At 39.1% G+C, this 19695-nt stretch overlaps 1 protein-coding gene and 1 long non-coding RNA gene across 5 annotated transcripts in view; one reads left to right on the top strand and one right to left on the bottom strand.

The window, feature by feature from the left end:
* Positions 1–2633: 2633 nt before the first annotated feature.
* The window catches only part of LOC116704593 (V-type proton ATPase 116 kDa subunit a), a 37568-nt gene continuing 20506 nt past the window's right edge, over positions 2634–19695 (bottom strand). Inside the window, exons 18-22 of one of the 4 annotated variants that reach the window (XM_032540181.1) lie at positions 18458–18658; positions 15886–15903; positions 13224–13341; positions 12708–12879; positions 2634–3730 (exon numbers count right to left, since the gene is read on the bottom strand). In XM_032540181.1, coding sequence (XP_032396072.1) covers positions 3637–3730; positions 12708–12879; positions 13224–13341; positions 15886–15903; positions 18458–18658 — 603 coding nt within the window. In that variant the 3' untranslated portion in view covers positions 2634–3636. The remainder of the gene's footprint in view (positions 3731–12707; positions 12880–13223; positions 13342–15885; positions 15904–18457; positions 18659–19695) is intronic. The other 3 variants (XM_032540183.1, XM_032540182.1, XM_032540184.1) reach the window with 3 other exon arrangements.
* On the top strand, positions 5608–18217 carry LOC116704639 (uncharacterized). The gene is made up of 3 exons (XR_004335730.1): positions 5608–5711; positions 17058–17060; positions 18207–18217. It is a non-coding gene; the product is annotated as an uncharacterized LOC116704639 (long non-coding RNA).

The raw sequence follows: 19695 nt of genomic DNA, 5'->3' as shown, positions 1-19695 counted from the left end.
AGCCACAGAGAAGAAATCCTAAACCAAAGCACATTTTCCAGAGAAAAGTGGAACTGCATCTCTTCATAGTTTTAGATTAATCTACCAACCCTGCTGGACCAGCTCTTAATTATGATGTTATAGTTTTAGACTGCCAGGGCACTTCCTTTGACACACACAAGTGTGATCTAGACCTACTTTAGCTATAAAGTGTCTTGTGATTTGATGCTATAAATTAAATTTTATTTAAATTGAATGGAAATTGAAAGCTGTGGAGAGCGTAGGTAATGTTGATCTGGTAACAGTACACACAAAAGCATGGCATTATAACAGCAATTTTTCAATCTTTCCATATGTTGTCAGACCCATAATAACAATCTGAGCCTGTCAGTGGCACTGGACCAATTTCAAAAATTGTTGTTCCCATTATTCACAAAAGCTATGGTGAAATAGGCTTCATGTTAAAAAATATGCAAGTTTGAGGTCCTTCATTTTATGCCATGTAATGCCTATTTTCCCCACAGTTTTTTGGAAATTTTAAATCATTTATAATACAAACTAATTGGCCACAGAGTGGACATGTGACCTCTGGCGAGAAATGGAGAAAAAATAAGACAATGGATGAATCCCCAGGTCTTTTTTTATTATTGATCACAAACACGTTACCTTCAACCCGTTGGAGGGGTTTTTTTTTGCGACTTTTTCTTTAAAACCCTTTTTAGAATCGGGACCGAAATAAAAAACTTTTCATTTTAAAACACTTGTAACACGCAAAAATTATAATTATTCCCAAATAATTTTTTATCAGACGGGACATGATCTTTTGGGGGATCCAAACGGACGTGTTTGGGCAGCCAGCCCCCTTTCCCTCTTGCCCTGAACCTTTAATGGGGGGTAGGACCAGATGGGAGTAAGTGGTGAAAAACTATTCCCAAAATGATTTTAAAAGGGTAAAGCAAAGGATTGGGGGAAAAAGTATTGTACAAAAAAAATAAAAATAAAAGAGGAAAACAGTTTCAAAAATTTCTTTAATGGGGTTCCCTTTATCCCCCAAATTTTCGGGAAGCCATGGAAGGGTTTTTAAAACAATTCACTTTTATATATTATTTTCACCCCGAATGGGCGGGGGAAAGGGTTCCCAATCCACAAAAAGAGGGGAAACAGGGTCCTTTGACTTTTTAGTGATTCAAAAATGGGTTTACGGGAAAAAAAAAATTATAAAAAAAAAAAAAAAAAGGGACAATAGGAAAAACCGAGAAATGGGAGCCTGTTTGCCTTGGGAAAATGAAAGCTCAGGGGCCGATCTGGAATTTTTGGGCCCCTTATGAGGCCAAAAGGGGAAATTTCCTCTTAAAATTTCCCCAGACTAAGAAAGGCAATACTAAGGAAAGTCATTAGGGACTTGCTTAGGGGTTTTGTAATTTGCCCCAAGGCTAAATTTTTGGGTTTTTTAAAAGGGGGCTTCAGTTTTGGAAAAGGGGTTTTTTTAGGAGACCTAAGTGCCTAAAAGTCCACTGAGGTTATATGAAAAAAGCATCCAAAGAGACCATGTCAGGGACCTTAAGCATGTGCATAGGAGAATTTAAAAAGTTTCATTTGTCATTTCATTTTCCAATAGTTAAAGGGGTTTTGTCCAGAAAGGTTTACAGGTTTCTTTTAAAAAAACCCCCCTTTATTTTTGCGCCCTTTTTTCCTCGGTGGGGTTTTGAGCTCCTGTTTAGCTACAGGGTGTCATTATCTCACATCTATTTGTCTGACTCAAAAAAGGGAAACAGGGATAGCCAAATAGATAATATGGCCATAATTCATTTTATTAATACTTGGTTTGATTTAAGTAACTGCGGGATTGGGACACTGTAAGTCAAAATTGAGATAGTTGGTCTCGAACTTTAATAATTAAGCTTTGTTTAAATTTTCCCTTCCAAAACATTTCAAGACGTTATGTTTCAGATCCCTTTTTGGTAATGGCCTACAATGAAATTTTTTTAAGCCTTTAAAAAGACCCCTTTAAAAATATGGTTAACAAGAAAGGGATTTAAATGACACCAATACTGGTGGAAGAGTTTTTGTATTTTTTTCAATAGTTAAGATTTGCAATTTTTTGGCTGGAGAAAAGAGGGGCAGTAGCGAAGTAGCTTAGGTAAAACAGAGTTTTTTAGAGGTTTGGGTGTAGATCTCTGATGACAGGTCCCCAGTTAATTCCCATAAGCAGGTGGACTCTTTAAAGTTTTCCCCCCGCCAACGTTGCGTTAAATACTGGGGTTCTTTCACAGAACTCAGGATTTTGGTTCCGTTTGTCTGAATAAACTCTGGTAGATTTCTGTGGACTATGGTGAACTGGTCCTCAGATCTCTGCAGGGTAAATCCAGACCGCTAGCTAGACTATCTGTCAAATCTGAGTTTTCTCTCGCACGACAGCGGCTTCATGACGATTGTGAGTAGATTAAAGAAATGCCATAAAACCAGAGCACGTTTTCCTCCCAGCATGTGGATGGTCTGGCAAAACCAGACTAGTCTGAACAGACACCACTGAACCACACTGAGAAAACTTGGTTCCTAACCCTCCAACAAAACTATAGTGCAGTTTCTTAGGAGAAGACATGAAACCGAAATGCTAAGGTTTAGGGGTATAGACGAATCCAGCAACTGATTTATGTTATCAATCACCTCTGGAGCTGCCGTTACCGCGGTGACAGAGTAGAACTGAATTCACTGACAGTGAAAGCAGAGATGGGTTCATCCCAGCCAGCAGTCTGTGTGAATGTGGAAGCTATTCAGTCACAAAGCACTGGCTGGCCAGTATTTAAATAATCAAACTCCGTAATTTCTTGAATTGTGATCAGAAGAAATGTATAACTTAATAGAAATCGTAAATCCTAGATAACTTAATTTAATTTAATTTAATAAAAAAGGGGAATTTTGTCCAGGAAACATTACTAAGCTGCCAGCGAGGTGGCGGCTCACCAACGGCCCATTGTAGGCAGATCCCTCGGCCTTTTGATGACAAGCTGCTTAGACCGTGACCCAAACATGAGGATTTAATAATATTGGAGATTTAGAAAAGTAAAAATAACTTCATGGTTGGAGCATTTTAGTTAGTCTTAGTTTGTTGGAGCGGTGATTAAAGCAAAGGTGTCTAGTCCTGTGTTAAAACTGAGCTGAACTTAAATCTATATTACAGGCTCCACTGGACAGATTTTATGGAACAAGCGCCTAAAAAGTCCAGTCCTTTGCATATGTTACAGTGTTAAAGCCGTTACTATATGTTAGGTGTCATCGGAATAGTGACGACTTGTCTACTTCTGCCTACAAACCACATTTGTCTACAAGAACACAGACCGTGCCAAATGTCTTTGGTAATGGATGAATTTGAAGGAAAGCTGGCAGATGTTATTATAGAGAGGGGAACATGCTAAATGTTGAATACAGTGGTGGTACTGTGCCACAGCAATAGAAGCTCCAGTATGGGTACAGCTTGGCACATGTGCCTTGGAAAAACCCTTTACAAGGACCACATTATAGCTCATACACAATACAAGTTTCACAAATGACCACTAGAGGGTGACAGAGGGCTGCATTTGGGCTCATGCACACAGCGCACGCACACACAAACACATACACAGAGGAGGGAAGGCTGGGGACCCTGCTGAGGTCTGATCACTCGTCGAACCGTCCATCCAGGATGCTCTCAAACGAGAAGGGGAAAAACTTGAAGCCCTGGCCGCAGTAAAACTTGTTCTGGAACTCCACCCTGAAAAAGGAGGACACAGGAAGAGATTGGTGGTGAGAACTGTGGTTTAACAAGTATGGTTAAATATATCAACTCACCCGCGTATTAAGTGTTTCCGTCAGGAAGTAACAAATCAATAGATCCATTTGACCCATACATTGATTATATAAACAATTTTTTTTTTGTATTTTTTGTATTCTCAACTTGTATATATTCAAATATTTGTTCTTGTATTTTTTCCTATTATTATTATTTAATGTATATTGTATGTATGTATATAGTGTCCTAGTTTTTCATTTATATTTATATTCTGTGCTGTGTGACTGATTTTGCTACTGCAACACTGTAATTTCCCATTTTATTGGGATCAAAAAATACCTATCTATCTATCCATCTATCTATCCATCTATCTATCTATCTATCTATCTATCTATCTATCTATCTATCTATCTATCTATCTATCTATCTATCTATCTATCTATCTATCTATCTATCTATCTATCTATCAAATGAAATAAAAAAAAAAGTTTTTTCTCAATATACAGATCAAATACTGGGGGGGGGATTATATTGCTTTGTAGTCATAAACGTTGTATCATGCCCTTACAGCTCCACATTTTTATCATTTTATGGCAAAAACTGCCCTTTACAACACATGGAGTGTTTCTAAGTGGTAGATATAAGACTCTATATCTACCACTTATAGGGCAATAGGTAGGTAGGTAGGTAGGTAGGTAGGTAGGTAGGTAGGTAAATTGAAGCAGAAAGTTTGTAAAATGATATAATCTGACCTCTTTTTCTCTACTGAAAACCAACATTGAGCCCTACTACTTGAGCCGTAATCGGCCAGGTGTGGTAGGTAGGTGAGAAAGTAGATGGGGGTTGAACACAACTAACACTGTCAGTTTTCATGTGTACAACCAAGAGCAAAACCATGAGTGTTTTAAGGAGTAACTGCCTATGTGTACACAATTATCCCCATTTGTATATGTGTATTTGCACTTCTGCCTTAAGACATGGTTCTGTGAGGCTATGAATCAATGCGTTCATTGTAAAAAAGAAAACTGAAAGATGGACAAATGTTGAGATTGAAAGCTTGTTTTTGTTGATTTAAGCAGGTATAATGTCTACCGGCCTCGACATATTGTATTGTTTTCACCTTGTGAGTCTGTGTGTGTGACATCATGGCAAAATGTGGTCCTGGAGGCCAATTTTATTTTCCAGGATGGCAAAGTCATGACCTGCTTTACTCTGTCTCTGACTGGCTAGGACTTGTTGTCTTTGTTGGTTGGGATGGTTAGGTTTAGGCATGAGGAGTGATATTGGTTAGGGTAAGAATACAAACCAATCAGAGACAAAGTAGGGCGGGTCATGCCTTCGCCATCCTAGGAAAAGAAACTTTGCATCCTGGAGACACCTACTGAAGCTCAAACTACCATAGCAGTGTCCTTGCCAGGTGTTTTCATTCCTGTCTGTCTGTTTGACACATCTTGTCACTACAATTGGTAGGTAGGTAGGTAGGTACTACATTGAGATCAAAATGAAGGCAGAGTTTGAAGATGGGTGTGGTCCAAGCATGGGTGGAAGCAGGGAGACTTTACGCCCTAGGCACAACTTGGCGTCGCAGCTGTTGTGATCCCATTGCAAGATAGTCTCTAGTTTAGCATGTTAGCATGCTAACGTTTCCTAATTAGCACTCAAGCACAGCTGAGCTCAGGCAGTAGTTTTGCAGATGTTTGGTCAAAAACTAAAGATGGACAAATTAAATGTTGACCCGATAATGGCGCTTAATGAAAAGTCAAAGGATCCCCAGAGGTATTGCAAGTTATCCTGAGGGAATATTACATTACATTCATGTCATTTAGCTGATGCTTTTATCCAACGGGACTTGCATTTGGGTGCTTTCAACCTCGAACGTGCAAACTCCAGACAACAAGTAGTAAGTTCAAGTACATTACCTTAAAATAAGCAAAACTAAAAAGAGCCATATGAAAGTGCAGCTGTAAAATTATAAATAATTCTTTTTGGTGTAGTGGGATGAGATGTGTTTTTAGCCTTTGGCGGAAGATGTGTAGATTTTCGGTCTTGATGTCATTGGGGAGCTCGTTTCACCATTTAGGAGCCGGGATTTTGTTGAGCGACACAAATGTCTGAACCAGATTTCATTTCAATTATCCATTTTATTTATTGATTTAATTATTTAATTTTAAACAAAACTGGTGGAGCAAACAATTGACCAGCATTGTCATCCCCTGAACCAGGCCACTAAAACATTTAAAGTAACTATGTAAGATTTACTACAAGAGGACAACAAAAAAAAAAGTATTTTTCCAAGCTTGGGCTGATATTGGATACCTACAGCTTACTAGTTCGAAATACTGTTACCTTACAATGACACCCTGGGTGAGCTGACTTAATGTCTGACATGCCCAAAACTCTTTATTCTGATCAGGTAACTTTACTTATCTGTACACTAACAGACCCACAGATGTGCTAACGATTCTTTTATGAATTACTTTGACTTTTCGAGTCAAACCAAAGACAAAACAAGACAGGAAGACACCAGCAGATGGTCTGCTAAAAACCGGGAGAGTTGGCATGTAGGATTCAAGGCTAAAGTTCACCTTCAGTGATAATATTCTTATTCTTGCCAGGGTGAAAACAACCAAGGTTGATAAAAACGGTCTCTTATTTCTTTAAGGCAGGGCACATTCCATTAAAGTAAGTCAAAGTAAAATCCTCCTATACAACAGTGGAATTATTCTCTGCTCAGCCCTGTGAAATGGCTGATAGTGTATAAAAAATAAAGATGAAAACAATACCAACAGATCTGTCTTATCAGCACTCCATGACTGTGACTGGCTGATATATGTCTTTAATTAAATACCACTGACAACCTTGTTTGTCAGTGAACTCACACCCATAGAACTCACACTAGTACAGGTTGTACCGCAGAGTACTGGTTCACTCCAGCAGAAACAGGAGTATTGTTTCCATGTGTTGTCTGGGCTCTGAGGCTCTGAGCTTGCTTGTTATTCTGCTGATGTAAGATTTTGAACATATTTTGTTCAGCGAGACTCATACTATAGTGTTAATATAGTTAAAGTCACACTCTTTTGAGATTAAAAGTTGCAACTGTTGACAGGGCTGGACTGGGGTAAAAAGTCAGCCTTGTACTTTTGAGACCCAGACCAGCCCACCAAAATCGGTCGGACACCAATCATCCATGCCCTCCCCTTCAACACATGTTCATACCCGCAGGGTTCAACATCTGTAGAATGGTAGATTTGCTTGACTCATCAGCCTTTTACATTCACTAGCCATTTGGATGATGGCCAAAAAGTTCACTTTGAACCCTGCATACCAGCCCCTAGTACTCTCGATTAGCTCAGTGGTAAGTAGGAGAGTATGACTGAGTCAAAAAGGCTGCCTGGCTCCTGATGGAAAGATGGCAAAAGTTTAAGGATGTCCACACAAATTCCTGGCCCACTGAGAAATCTCCCAGTACTCCCAATGGCCAATCCATGCCTGACTACTAACTATTTTAATCGTTAATAAATCACAGATCATGAATCAAAACTCAATTGATCAGTTATTAGCATTAATGAAAACAACTTTTTGGCTGCCAGTGGCAAATGCCATTCACTGATTTGGACCGATTGACCACTTAGATTGGACCAAAATCCATTTAGCAACGACTTATTAATGACTCAATAACATATATAGCTGGATATTTATTGATTAAAAAACCTAAATAAATGTATTTTTAACACTTCTAACTGTAGACTCTTTAGATTCTTAGGAAGTGAGAAACCCATGGAAGTCTTTCTAAATGCAGGAACACACATTTCAGGCTTTAACAAGCTTCATGTTCCACAGTGAACAGGCTAAATGCTAACCAATAAGCTAATAGAAAGCTCAGCATGTCTCAGAGTCAGACATTTACATACACATACCAATCAGACTGCTTCATAGAGGCTTCAATAACGCGTCACTGATACCTCTCCTATGTCTCTACCAATAAAACTAGACTCTGATGTGCTGCCTGCTCATTTGGGAAAAGTTGTTTGTTAAATATGTGACAAACTTTATCAGTTTTAGAAATGAAATCCATTCTGGGGTCTTTGGTGTTTTAGATAAGAGGGGAGTTGGAAACACATGCAGAATGCTAACAGCACTTACTCAAGTACAGTTTTTGTTCATATCCGCCCATTTCCCCCAAATTTGATTATGAGGTTTTTAAATTAAGGGGTTTATATCTTAAAATGAAAAGGTCATCCCACAGAGACATCAAAGTTATTAATATTTCACAATGATATCCTTTTTGATAGCAGCAATAATCTTTCATGAGTGTCCACTATTTTGTAAAAAGGGTTAGTTAAGTTCAAGTTGAATTTGATTAAGTAAAATCCAGTTACAGGTCGTAATAAAAACTCTACCAGGGAGCTGCACTTCATGTTCTGATTTATTTGCTGATTTATCTGCCAGTGTCATTACATATTTATTTCTCTGACTTTCTTCTCTGTAGAGCACCATGTTTTCAGAATTTTCCTCAGCACACTAAATTTACTTGCATCCACAGTTAGGATACTGTAATTCCCAAAATCCAGACAACTTCTGATGTCTTCATCTAAGAGGAAAAAAACTAAGGGTGGATTTTCAGTTCCTGCTGGTTCCTGGCCTCTGTGAGTGAGGGGAGTGCCCAGGAATGTCTCCCAGTTGTGGCAAATATTTGGCCTGACAGAGCTGTGAGAGGGCAACACTTAAAAAGAGGAAAGAAATGAGAGATCGCTCATCTGCCTTTGCACACAGCTTTGGAAGTGGAAAAAAATGCTCGTACCTATCACACACTAAACTTGACTTACTCTGGTGTTAGTGTATGTGTTTGTGCAAAAATCTCATCAGCATGTGTGTGCGAAGAGCAGACAGCAGAGCAGAGGGTCCAGGTTGACTGCTGTTTACTTTGAACATGACTATTTTCCATTCCCTCACCTCAGTGAAAAATACTCCACTAGTCTTTTTAACCTTAGCGGAGACCTGTTGAGCCGACACACTGCTGCTTTATTAACCAAGTGCCTCACATTCATACAGTGGAGCCTGAGAGCTGCCCAGTATAATCACAGCTTCTTTCTGTGGGCCACTGGACACTTAAGCATTCACTTATGTTAGAAAAGATCATTGATTGAATCACTTTTAGTTCTATTCATGTAATGAACTTTCTAATTTGAATTCCCTGTCAATGTTGCAGCTAATTTTTAAAGTTTCCCTGTGTATAAGAACTACATCCAACCAACATTGGATTTTTAAAGGTGATAAGAATAGCCCGCGATTCTTTACATTTGTGTATTGTGTATTAGTCCGTCTCTCAATGCTTTCTGACTTCTCTACTCGGTCTATAGCTCTCAGCCACATGCCCCATTGGTTCCCACTGAAGACATAAATCATTATAATAGATTTAAAAAAAAGTTGAGTAAATTCCTAAAACCGCTGGTCACTGTTTTTTTTTTAACAAACTTTACTCTAACAGAAGGAATTATTGAGGACAATTTTCAGCGGTGGATTAATCCACATTTGGTGCGGATTTGGAGGGTGACAAAAATTTGACTGATTTATTTCTTTTTTAAATATCAACTTTAGATGTGGATTTACAGTTAATTTTAGCACGAGGACATATGAGAAAAAACCTCAACCAAGAATTGATGTAATAACTGCTACAAATGTCAGGGTGACATCAGTTTAGGGCACTCAAATACTTAAATAAACTCATCGGATCAACATTAAATGACCTATTTTGGCTTCATAACTGCGTGTTTCTGCTTAAAGGTGACACTTTTGCACCCCTGAAATAAATCATTTATTATTTTCTTTGTTATAAACAAATATGCAGTGATGATTGCTGGCTAATATGCATGTTGATGTTGTCCATTGTAAAGTCTAAATTTGTTCATGTGATGAGAGGATACGATGTATGGCAGCTAGTTTAGATGCAAAATCTGTCAAGACGGACTGAGTACACCGAATGCCTAATGGTGTGTCTGCTTGTTTCATAACTAGTAACTAGCCTGCACTGGGGCCCCTCGTAACTATCTTACGCCACTAGCAAGAAAGCTTTGTACAACACGACCTCCGGCCTGGAACACAAAGCTGGCCCATGTGTAAGGCAGATAGGTGGGATTATACAACACATAGTGTAGATTTCTTGGAAGAACAACACAGTCTAGATAAAAGACAGCTGAGATCATATTTGAAAGGTGGTCAGATCACTTTCCACCAGTTTACATGAGCAGTAGACAGACTGAGCACAGACGGCGAGTTCTCTTTAAACCTACTTACAACAATCAGTGGAGAGCAGCATTAACACCATACCTCTGTCCAACAAAAACACACAGGATATTCTCTCCCTGTTTATCCATCTCATAATCATGACGTAAGGCTCTGTGCTCTGAGCAGGAACCAGACCAGAAGGATTAAAGGAAACACGCTTGTTGCTTTCACTTAATAGATTAAAAAGGAATGGTCTTTTAAACAGAAATGCAGCAGGGTACACCTGATCTCCACTCTATTTTGTCACACATGAGCCAATATTAAATGGCTTGTTAGTGAGAACAGACAGAACTGTTTCAATGCCAGGCAACAGACAGACCTCTGAACTATGGGAGGCCTGAATAATATCCCTCCTTTCATTCCACCCTAATATATCAAATTGTATTTTTGTGCCACTGTAAAGCAGGACCAAACACTCAATTCCAGTAATAGATAAAAAGGTACCAGAATTGCAGGACCATTTTTTGTTGTCAGTATCAATCTCATGTTGCATGGACAAGATAAAAAGCTGAAATTTTGGTGACAAGTATTTCACTGTGAAAAACCCTCACTCCCTCACAGTCTGAAGCTACATTTTAAACCTGACACATAGACAGCAAAGCTGTCCCTGTGGGCTTATAACTGTGGAATCAAACAATTATCTACTCTGTTCTGAAAGGGATGTTTCTCTTGTGAAATACTGAGAGTTTATGATGACGGGCCATCTGGGACATTATTTACAATTACCTCACAAACATACAAATGAAATGCTCTTACACACTATACTGAAACCTCTCACACACACAACAGTGTTGCTCATAAACACTACTGAAATGCTTTGATAAACACTACTGTAACACCTTACCCACCACACTGAAAAGCTCTCATAAACACTACTGAAAACCTCTCATGTGCAATACAGAAACGCTCTTATAACCGCAACTGAAACATTGTCATAAATGTTACTGTAACCCACTCATGCACAACACTAAATTGCTCTCATATACACAACAGAAACGGGAATTCACTCTCACTTAGTGTGCATTTCAGTATGCTTTGCACTTTTGCTTATTTGTTAAAATAAAAAAATTTGATTGCAAAAATAAAAGTTAGGCAATTCGGTGTAACAGTAAGGTGGCTGGGAATTCATTGTCCAGAATTCAAACTTGGATCTCCCGCATGAAAGTCAATGGTATTACTTATTGAGCTATTCAGATATTGTAGGTAGTAAAAGGGGATCTTAAATTTATGTATCTAAACAAGCCCTTATTTTATAGTAATACAGCCACTTAAGAAACTGTTTTGCTTGTTTCTGAATTCCTCCTTAATTCAGAAAAACAGAGGCAGAAATACAGAGCTCTGTATTTTTGGAATTAATAAGCCAATGACTCATTAATTTAGAAAGACAGGGCCTGTTTAGATACATGAATTGCAAGCTCACTTGCAACGAACAACAACTTAATAGCTTAATGGTTAATATCACTGACTTTCATGTGGGAGGCCCAGGTTTAAATCCTGGGTTGGGATTTTTTCCCAGCCACCTGTTCCACCAAATCACCTTCCTGTTCAACATAAAATCCTCTCACACGCAGTACTGAAACAGACTCATAAACTCAACTAAAATTCTCTCATAAACACTACTAAAACACTTTCATAAACACCACTGAAACGCTTTCATGAACACCACTGAAACACATTCATGCGCTGTACAGAAATATTCTCATTACACTATTGAAAGGGAATTCCTGTTTCAGTTGTGTATATAAGAGCGATTCAGTATTGCGTGTGAGAGGGTTTCAGTAGTGTTTATAAGGGCCTTTCAGTATTGCAGGTGAGAGCCTTTCAGTGGTGTTTATGAGAGTTTCAGTACCATTTATGAGAGCATTTCAGTATTTTTTAAGCAAATCATTTGTGTTTGGGTGTGAGGTATTAGTACAGTTTGTGAGAGTATAATCTTTCACTAATATGTATGACAGCATTTCACTAGAGTGTGTAAAATCATTTCACTTGTATGTGTGTGAGTTAATTGTGAATAATGTCCCAGATGGCCCCTTATAATTTATCATCCTTCATTTTCACAACAATGTCTTAAAACACTTGTTACTGAGAAGAAAATGTGTTCATTACTGTAACATGATCCATGATAACTGCTGCTATTTTCTAACATGTTAAAATGTATCCTAATAGCTGTAAATACCTGCTTTTTATGGAGTATAATTACTTCATGGCTGTATCTTACTATGGTAATCCTATAGTGTGGTCCTGTGGGTAATCAATCTTGTGTCAGTGCAGTTTACACTGGTGCAGGCTGGATAAGCAGGGTGGAGGTGGTGCTGGGAGGCGATGGAGCTGGAGGATGTTAGCTTATCTCGAAGCCTGTATGCTCACAGTTAAGTAAACCTGATTGAGCCAGGAATGATTCATTATGCTAGCATTCCTCATGTGCATTTAAAACTAAAGAAGTGCCGTTTTGGCAGAGATACCTGGTTTAAGAGATGAACAATGACAGGCTGCCGGGTGTATGCTTTCTATAATGTTCTATTAACAAGAGGGTTTCTACATGTGATGTGTTCAAGTGCTCACTTTGCAAATACACACATATACAGAACATGTGGAATGTTTGTGTGTGGGTATTTCATATACAGTATACACTGTATATATTTATGTGTGTGGTGTGTGTGTGTGTGGGTCTAACCAGTGCAGACGCAAGGCATGCAGGAAGGCTGACAGCCCCTCCATGATGAGCAGGATGGCAACAGTGAGGGTAGCAAAGGCCGAGAAGATGATAGACAGGCCGAAGAACCCGCCCCCGCTCCGAGAGGCCAGACCCAGGTGCATCACCATTGTCCAGAGCACCTCTGACAGCTCTGCACACAACACACACACACACACACACACACACACACACACACACACACACACACACACACACACACACACACACACACACACACACACACACAAACACACAAATACACATACACAGACAAGATATGACAAAGATAACAACAAGTTTTAGATCCAAATACTCATGTCAAGCATCTTTGAATTCATTTATTGAACCGATGTACCTACGGTATATTGTCAAATAGGGTACAAAAAGGGTCTGTATCTACAACCCCTTTAAATAATGTTTTACAGAATTTGTATCATACAACTGTGTGTGTTTGTGTGTGCGTGTGTGTGTGCATTCATGCATGCTTTTACTCACGTGCATGAGCCAAGCTGAGGGCCCAGAGGCGCAGGTAGGATGCTGTGTTGGAGATGCACCCCAGACAGTACTCTATGGTGTGGATGGCCTGGTTGACAGCTACATCACCAAAGTCAAACTGTGATGGAAAGATCAGCTGGTTAGCACACACACAGCAAGGGTATAGTATCATGGTTGTATAAATTTTTTGTTGTTGCTGTTTTGACATCTAGTGGCCTTGAGCCAACAACTTCCCTAACCTCCGGGCCACCACTGCATCCACATCCAACTTGAAACTAACTTCTGTCTCTGCTTCTTTTAGTAGCCGATGTATCTGTATTTTCCATGGTCATAATAGGAGCCTTAATGAGGCTCTACTGTGTTTAAGTATTACACTTGCATACATCTAAAAACATTCAAAAGTGGTTGAAATTGGTGCAGCAGAAGCCAAGCACCAAAAACACTGAAACACACAAGCAACTCAATAGTATTTTTCATTAGACCCTTCTTTGACAAATAACACCCCCAGTTGGTAGCGTGTAATAAATGTGTTTTCGGTCTCCAAAACCCAAACCAACATACCTGGCTTATGTCACTTCTCAGAGGTAACATAGCTTCTCCAGAGCCACAGAAGACATTGCGCAACTGTTTTCACAGGCTAGGTAGTACTAACTGCGAGTAATTTGACTTTGACATTTAAAATTGATGGACAGCCCCTTCAGGGATAATGTTCTTTTGTTTGCAACTTTGGTGCAATCACTAAACTATCTCCCTTTAAGAATGCATATTTCTGTTTAGTTTAGCTTTCACTAAAACTACAATTATCTGTTTGTCTAAATCAATCTTTTAAGATCCTGTGATTGTTTAAATATAAAATCAGTATTGATTTCGACATATTGACTACAATAGTAAACATTGCAGGAAAAAAGACTAAAACAATAGAATTTCCAGGATGTCATTACTTACAGGGCACATACTTCATCACAGCTTATCAACTGACATTCGTAAAACGAACACATTACTGTCTACTTAACATTGAGTGATGACCATCACCCAGCTGTGCTATTCAAACTGTGTCCAATAATAATAACTGTATCGTCAGCATGGCATGAACCATGGAAACGACTTGGAATGGAAATTCCGTTTTCATCCTAATGAGCGGCTGTTTTGACCTTTGACCCCAGCCGGCGCCTTTAGCTCTGATCAGGCAGAAAACAAAGAGCAAAGACGTCTGGCTTGAGCAAGATCACAGCGCAGGGACTTGTTTGTGTGTTGTAAAGCCAACACAGTACCTCCGTTCTCCCCTTCCTAGAGCAAGACTAGCCTTTCCTGTATTATGTGGGCAGGGAGGGGAAACATGGGAGCCTATTCCTCTAAGTTTCTCTTGTTGGGTTTGGCTTTGTGCTGGTCCGGCTTCCTCTTTCCATGCTTCTCTTTTGTCCTTGGAGCTGTGAAATAGAGTTCATGGAAGCAGCGCTCATTGTTTCCATTCAAAGGGCCTCCGGCAAAAGTGGCTAATGAAAACAACACTGGCTAACGTGCCGTGATGGCAAAATGAACGGAGGCCAGTGCCTCTCATCAGAAAAGTTGTGAACAAAAATTTCAGCTGAGTAGAGTCATGTGATTTCCCAACGTACACTTACATTGGACAAGACTTAGACTTGATGAAATGGGTAAACAACAACAAAGACAAAATACAGTTTTCAGCATCCACACATTTCTTTCACACTGATTGCAGGACAAAAGAAAACTCAGGTGCAAAGGTAAATTACAGGATATATATGGACTATTTCAAGAGCAGAGCGGTTGAACTTGGACTTGTGTCAGTCTCGAGATTGTTATGACCCAGACTTGTGTCAGTCTCATTGGCCTTGGTCTTGTGGATGTTTTGTTGCCGATTTGACTTGTCTCCTGGCTGTTTTAAGTTGGACTTGTCTCCGTCTTGTGGGTATTTGCCTTGTAATTGTGTTTTGACTCGTACTTGTTTGGATGGAAACACACTTTAGAACCGCCTAATCGGACACAGTGACCATATTAAAAGGCTAGTATATAGTAGTATGATTCGGTCATTAAGGATTTTGAATGGACACTATTTTGTCTATTTTGTTTTAGACTCATTATGACTCATACTCAACCCTGATTTTGACTTGATCATCTCTGGATCTTGAAACTGCTCATACTTGGATTTGTCTCAGATTCTACTGGTCTTGGCATCAGCTCTGTTCAAGGGTACCCTCCAAAAATGTGTATAGTAAAGGCCTTAACCTTAACCTTGTTTTAATAAATAAATGTCAAGAAATTCAAAACTGTTGTCATTTTTATTGATACTAGAAGAGTGATTTAGCTTATTCTGTGTTGTTTCAACACATTGGACTTGCCACAAGACATCTTGCTACCAATTAAAACTGCACTGAAAACAAATGTAACTGTTGCATCTCAGCAGTTCTTTTGCACTTGTAAAATGTGTAGAATGAGTCTCTGACTAAATGACCCATAGTGGGACTTTTTACAGATTTACAATCACACACATAAACATGCCTGGTGCCTGGGGGTGGACAGTGGTTTAGACAGACCAACCAGAGTCCAAAGACAGAAAGACCACCACTTGGTACTAAAGGCACACACAGATCAGGCAAGAAAGCATCCAGACATGCTAATGAGATACCAAAACTCAGGCTCTTACCGGCTCTTCTTCCGCGTGCTTAAAAGTAAGCAAAGGTCAAGGGTTAGTAGCAGAATTCAGGAATTGAATCGACCCACATGGTTGCATCCTAATTTTACCATCATTTTTTTACAGTTTATTTCATTACTTGGATTAGATAAAGCTTTGGGCTCAGGTTGGGCTTCCTTTTCGGTAGTTTCAAATGTATGATATGATAAGAAATTTCTCTCTTTCTTTCTCTGACTGTTACAATCATCTGCATCCATTTGTGTCGTGTGTGCAAATCGTTAGCCTGGTAACCTAAGCTAACAGTCAATAAGGGATGAAATAAAGCAACGTAGAACTTTAGGTCTTCGGTCAGGCTCGTATCTCTAATATGGCACCACCTGGTGTCAGCTGGTTGGATCTTAAAGACTAGGTTCAGATGTTCTTGTTATTACAATACCATGCCATACTGTATGTATGCTGAAAGAGTTATGGATCACTGTAATCAACAGAAATCTAGTGTGTATTTTCTAATGCTATAGTCTTTTAATACTATATTTCTCCTTTGCATTTTGTTGTTGAGCCACAAAGGATAGTGTGGATACAGTACGCCCTAGATGTCACATGTAGGTTTGCTGCCAAGACACAGCACAATTACACGGTACTGCCAGGATGAAGATTAATTAATAGATTAATTAGACTGAATCAGATTGTCAAAGCCATATATTACCTTCAGCTGAACTTCAGAATGTCTTTTTAAACTAAACAAGGGTTGTGGATTTTGACCCCCTCTCTTAAGGTGTAGTCTCATTACAATGGTACCTCTTCATAGCAAGTATGAACTGGAGGAACTCTAAGGTGCTGATCTTATTCAGTGCTACAACAGCTTAATCTGACTATGAATGGAGGAATCTCTGTATGTATGTTTGCATGTGTGTGTCTGTTGTCTTCCAAATAATACTGTATATTCAATCTACTCCGCAATATGCTTCCTGGGTACCCAATTAACTTGGCGTTTAAAATTTGGAGCAGTTTGGACAGCGTTGGATATTAGATAAACACTGTGTGTGTCTGTGTATTGACTCTGTCTGTGATTACTTCACATTTTAATTGTAATATTTTGTGAGTAAAATCTCTGTCTGCAATGTTCTCTCTAAGGTAAATGTAGCCGTACTATGTTTTCCTCTGAAGTAGAAGTACACAGTAAGTCAGTAGTATACAGTGTGGTTGCATATTAAGTGCTTTGCGGTGCCTTTGTAAGTCATTTTGGGATACAATGGTTCTGGAGAAAGCTGCAAGCAACAATACAGGAGGCCAAGCAATCAGCCCGTTCCAAAAAGGCACATTTTGAACGGGCACTGCAGTAATTAAAATGAACAGCCAATTAAAATTCCCAATAACTCATTATAAGTTCAAATGTCAGTGTATTTAATTACACAATTTGAATAAGCCAGAAAAAACACAAGAGAAAAGGAGAAAAGACAGACCTTACATACATGCATCAGTTTACCTGGATATAAAATGCCTAGTATTTACTAGTAAATTGTTTGACCTGATGCTCTTACAACTTACTATTCAATTAAACATTCTGCAATACAAAGATGCATAACCCTCTTGATAAGTCATGGAATATCATACACTTGGAATTATAATTACAAAATGCAGTCTTACATTACAGTTATGTAAGATGTTATCGCAACACTAACGCTCAAAGATTTATGATGCAAGGAGAAACCAAACCTCTGAGTCACAGATAGAAAAAATCTAGGGGGTATTTTCATAAATTCCACTCGCTGGTTCTCATGAAAACATCCTCACTGTTTATGTTTCTGAAATGGAAAATCCATCTCTTATGTGCTCCCTCCCTGCCTTGCCTTTCCCTCTACACGCTGTTGTGCCCCATCGCCCTCATCTCTTTTTACTAGTAGGAGAAAAGCATGACAATTGTGATTCAGCATGATTTTAGATAGTTAGTTAATTTGTTAGTACGTTAGTTAGTTAAAATATCCATAAAATGTCACTATTGACCAGGTTTTTTGTTGGTCAATGGCGCAATCACTTCCTGCTGCCTCAAGATAGCAATACGCCAAGAATTCACCTGAACACACCTTCCCTGTAAGACCAGCACGCCCATGGGCGTACAGATGGGCGCAGGTGCATTTGCAATTTAAACGACGTGGGCGCTGGACGGTCAAAAAAAAATAGCGAAGACACTTGCATTGGGCTTTGGGCCGCGCTGCACCGGGTGCAAGATAAGGCCTAACAACTAATGAAATGATCTCTGGTTGCAGCTCTACACCTATCACTCCCTATTTTTACCTTTTGTAGTACATTTGATATTGTATTAGCATACTAAGGGAAATATATAGTTCCCTGAAAAAAGTCTGTTGTTTCTATAGGTTTGGAAAACTGTTCATTTTCAGCAAATAACGTAAAAATCTTGGACTATCTCAGTGCCCTTCTTCATCTGTAACATACAGAGAACACAGCAAATAGTCCATATATTATAACAGAGCATCATAATACTACTAAAATCAAAGGAAATCTCAGGTCTGGAAGAGGGTGGAATTAGAATGAAGTCATGTTTGGTGATATTGAATGAGCTCACCTCATCTCCTTCCTCTGAGTGTTGGGAGAGCTGGTCATGGTCCATGATGCCAGCCTCGTCCTCCGTGGGTCCGTTGCCCACCCGCACCCCTCCGAACTTCTGCGTGCCCTGTTGGGTGAGTCCGGTGCATGATGAGGACACGCCTGTTTGCTTTAAAGACTGCTCTAGATTCTCTGCAGCGGTTTCTTCCCTCTTCTGGGACTAGATACAAAAGCCACAAGAGCTGTGTCTAGCTTAAAGCAAGCCTTGGAACGCTTTCTTCTTCATTTACTTCTTTTTTTTAAATAAAAGGGCACCCAGTACAGTAAGTGAAAAATAAAATTCATCCACCCCTTTTGAAACAGGACACTCCTCACTGGTTGAGTTGAGCCTCAACAAACACTGTTAAAGACTCTATTTATAAAGTATAGCTTGTAACAGTAACTATATAACTTTAAATGGCTAAGATTACATTCTGGTCTGAATTTGACTACATTTCCGGTTGGGTCATTGAGCTACCAGCAACATCCAATCCCTTCTAGAATATGGCAAATTAAGGTAAGCAAACTATTATTATTAATTTTTTTTTTTAAATTGCATCACAACAATATTAATTGACAACCCTTTTTTGAAAATGAAACAAAAACAAAATAAAAAGTATCTTTGAAATCAAAAAGTATAACAAAAAGTATAACAATTTTCCAACAACTATAATATTAAAGACAAAATAATTGACTCAATTACTTTTAAATACAAAATCGGACCTAATCTGCATGCATCGTTTGCTGCTGATTGGTAGAGCAACATACTGAACCACCCAAAATCCTAAAAGGTTGGTTTGCTTGACCTGCTGCACTGAAGCGTGTTCAATTCTGTAACATTATCTCTCACAATGTAACGCAATGTCAGCTAATGTGAGTAAACCACAAATGCGTACGTGCAGAAAACAAGCATTATGATAAGCATAGTAGGAACATTAAATGTTACATAACATACAAATGGCTGTGGATGTAAGATTATGTGGATGCTTAGAAAACTTTAGTCATAGATCTATTAGCGGTATTGTGACTATTATTGCCGCTGTTCATCGTACCCCCAACCGTCAGACAACCATGAGCCTGGGTCGGTCCGAGTTTTCTGCCTAATAGCCGTGACACACCAACCAGAGGGCTGACCGTTGGCAGAAAAGGCAGTCTGACTGACTCCCCGAGTTGGCCAAAAAAAGTGCCCCGGAACAAACCAAAGCGATGCTGTCGGCA

This window comes from Etheostoma spectabile, chromosome 16 (genome assembly GCF_008692095.1).
Source record: "Etheostoma spectabile isolate EspeVRDwgs_2016 chromosome 16, UIUC_Espe_1.0, whole genome shotgun sequence".
In the NCBI taxonomy this organism is placed as follows: Eukaryota; Metazoa; Chordata; class Actinopteri; order Perciformes; family Percidae; genus Etheostoma; species Etheostoma spectabile.
This window is presented reverse-complemented; position numbering and strand designations above follow the sequence as displayed.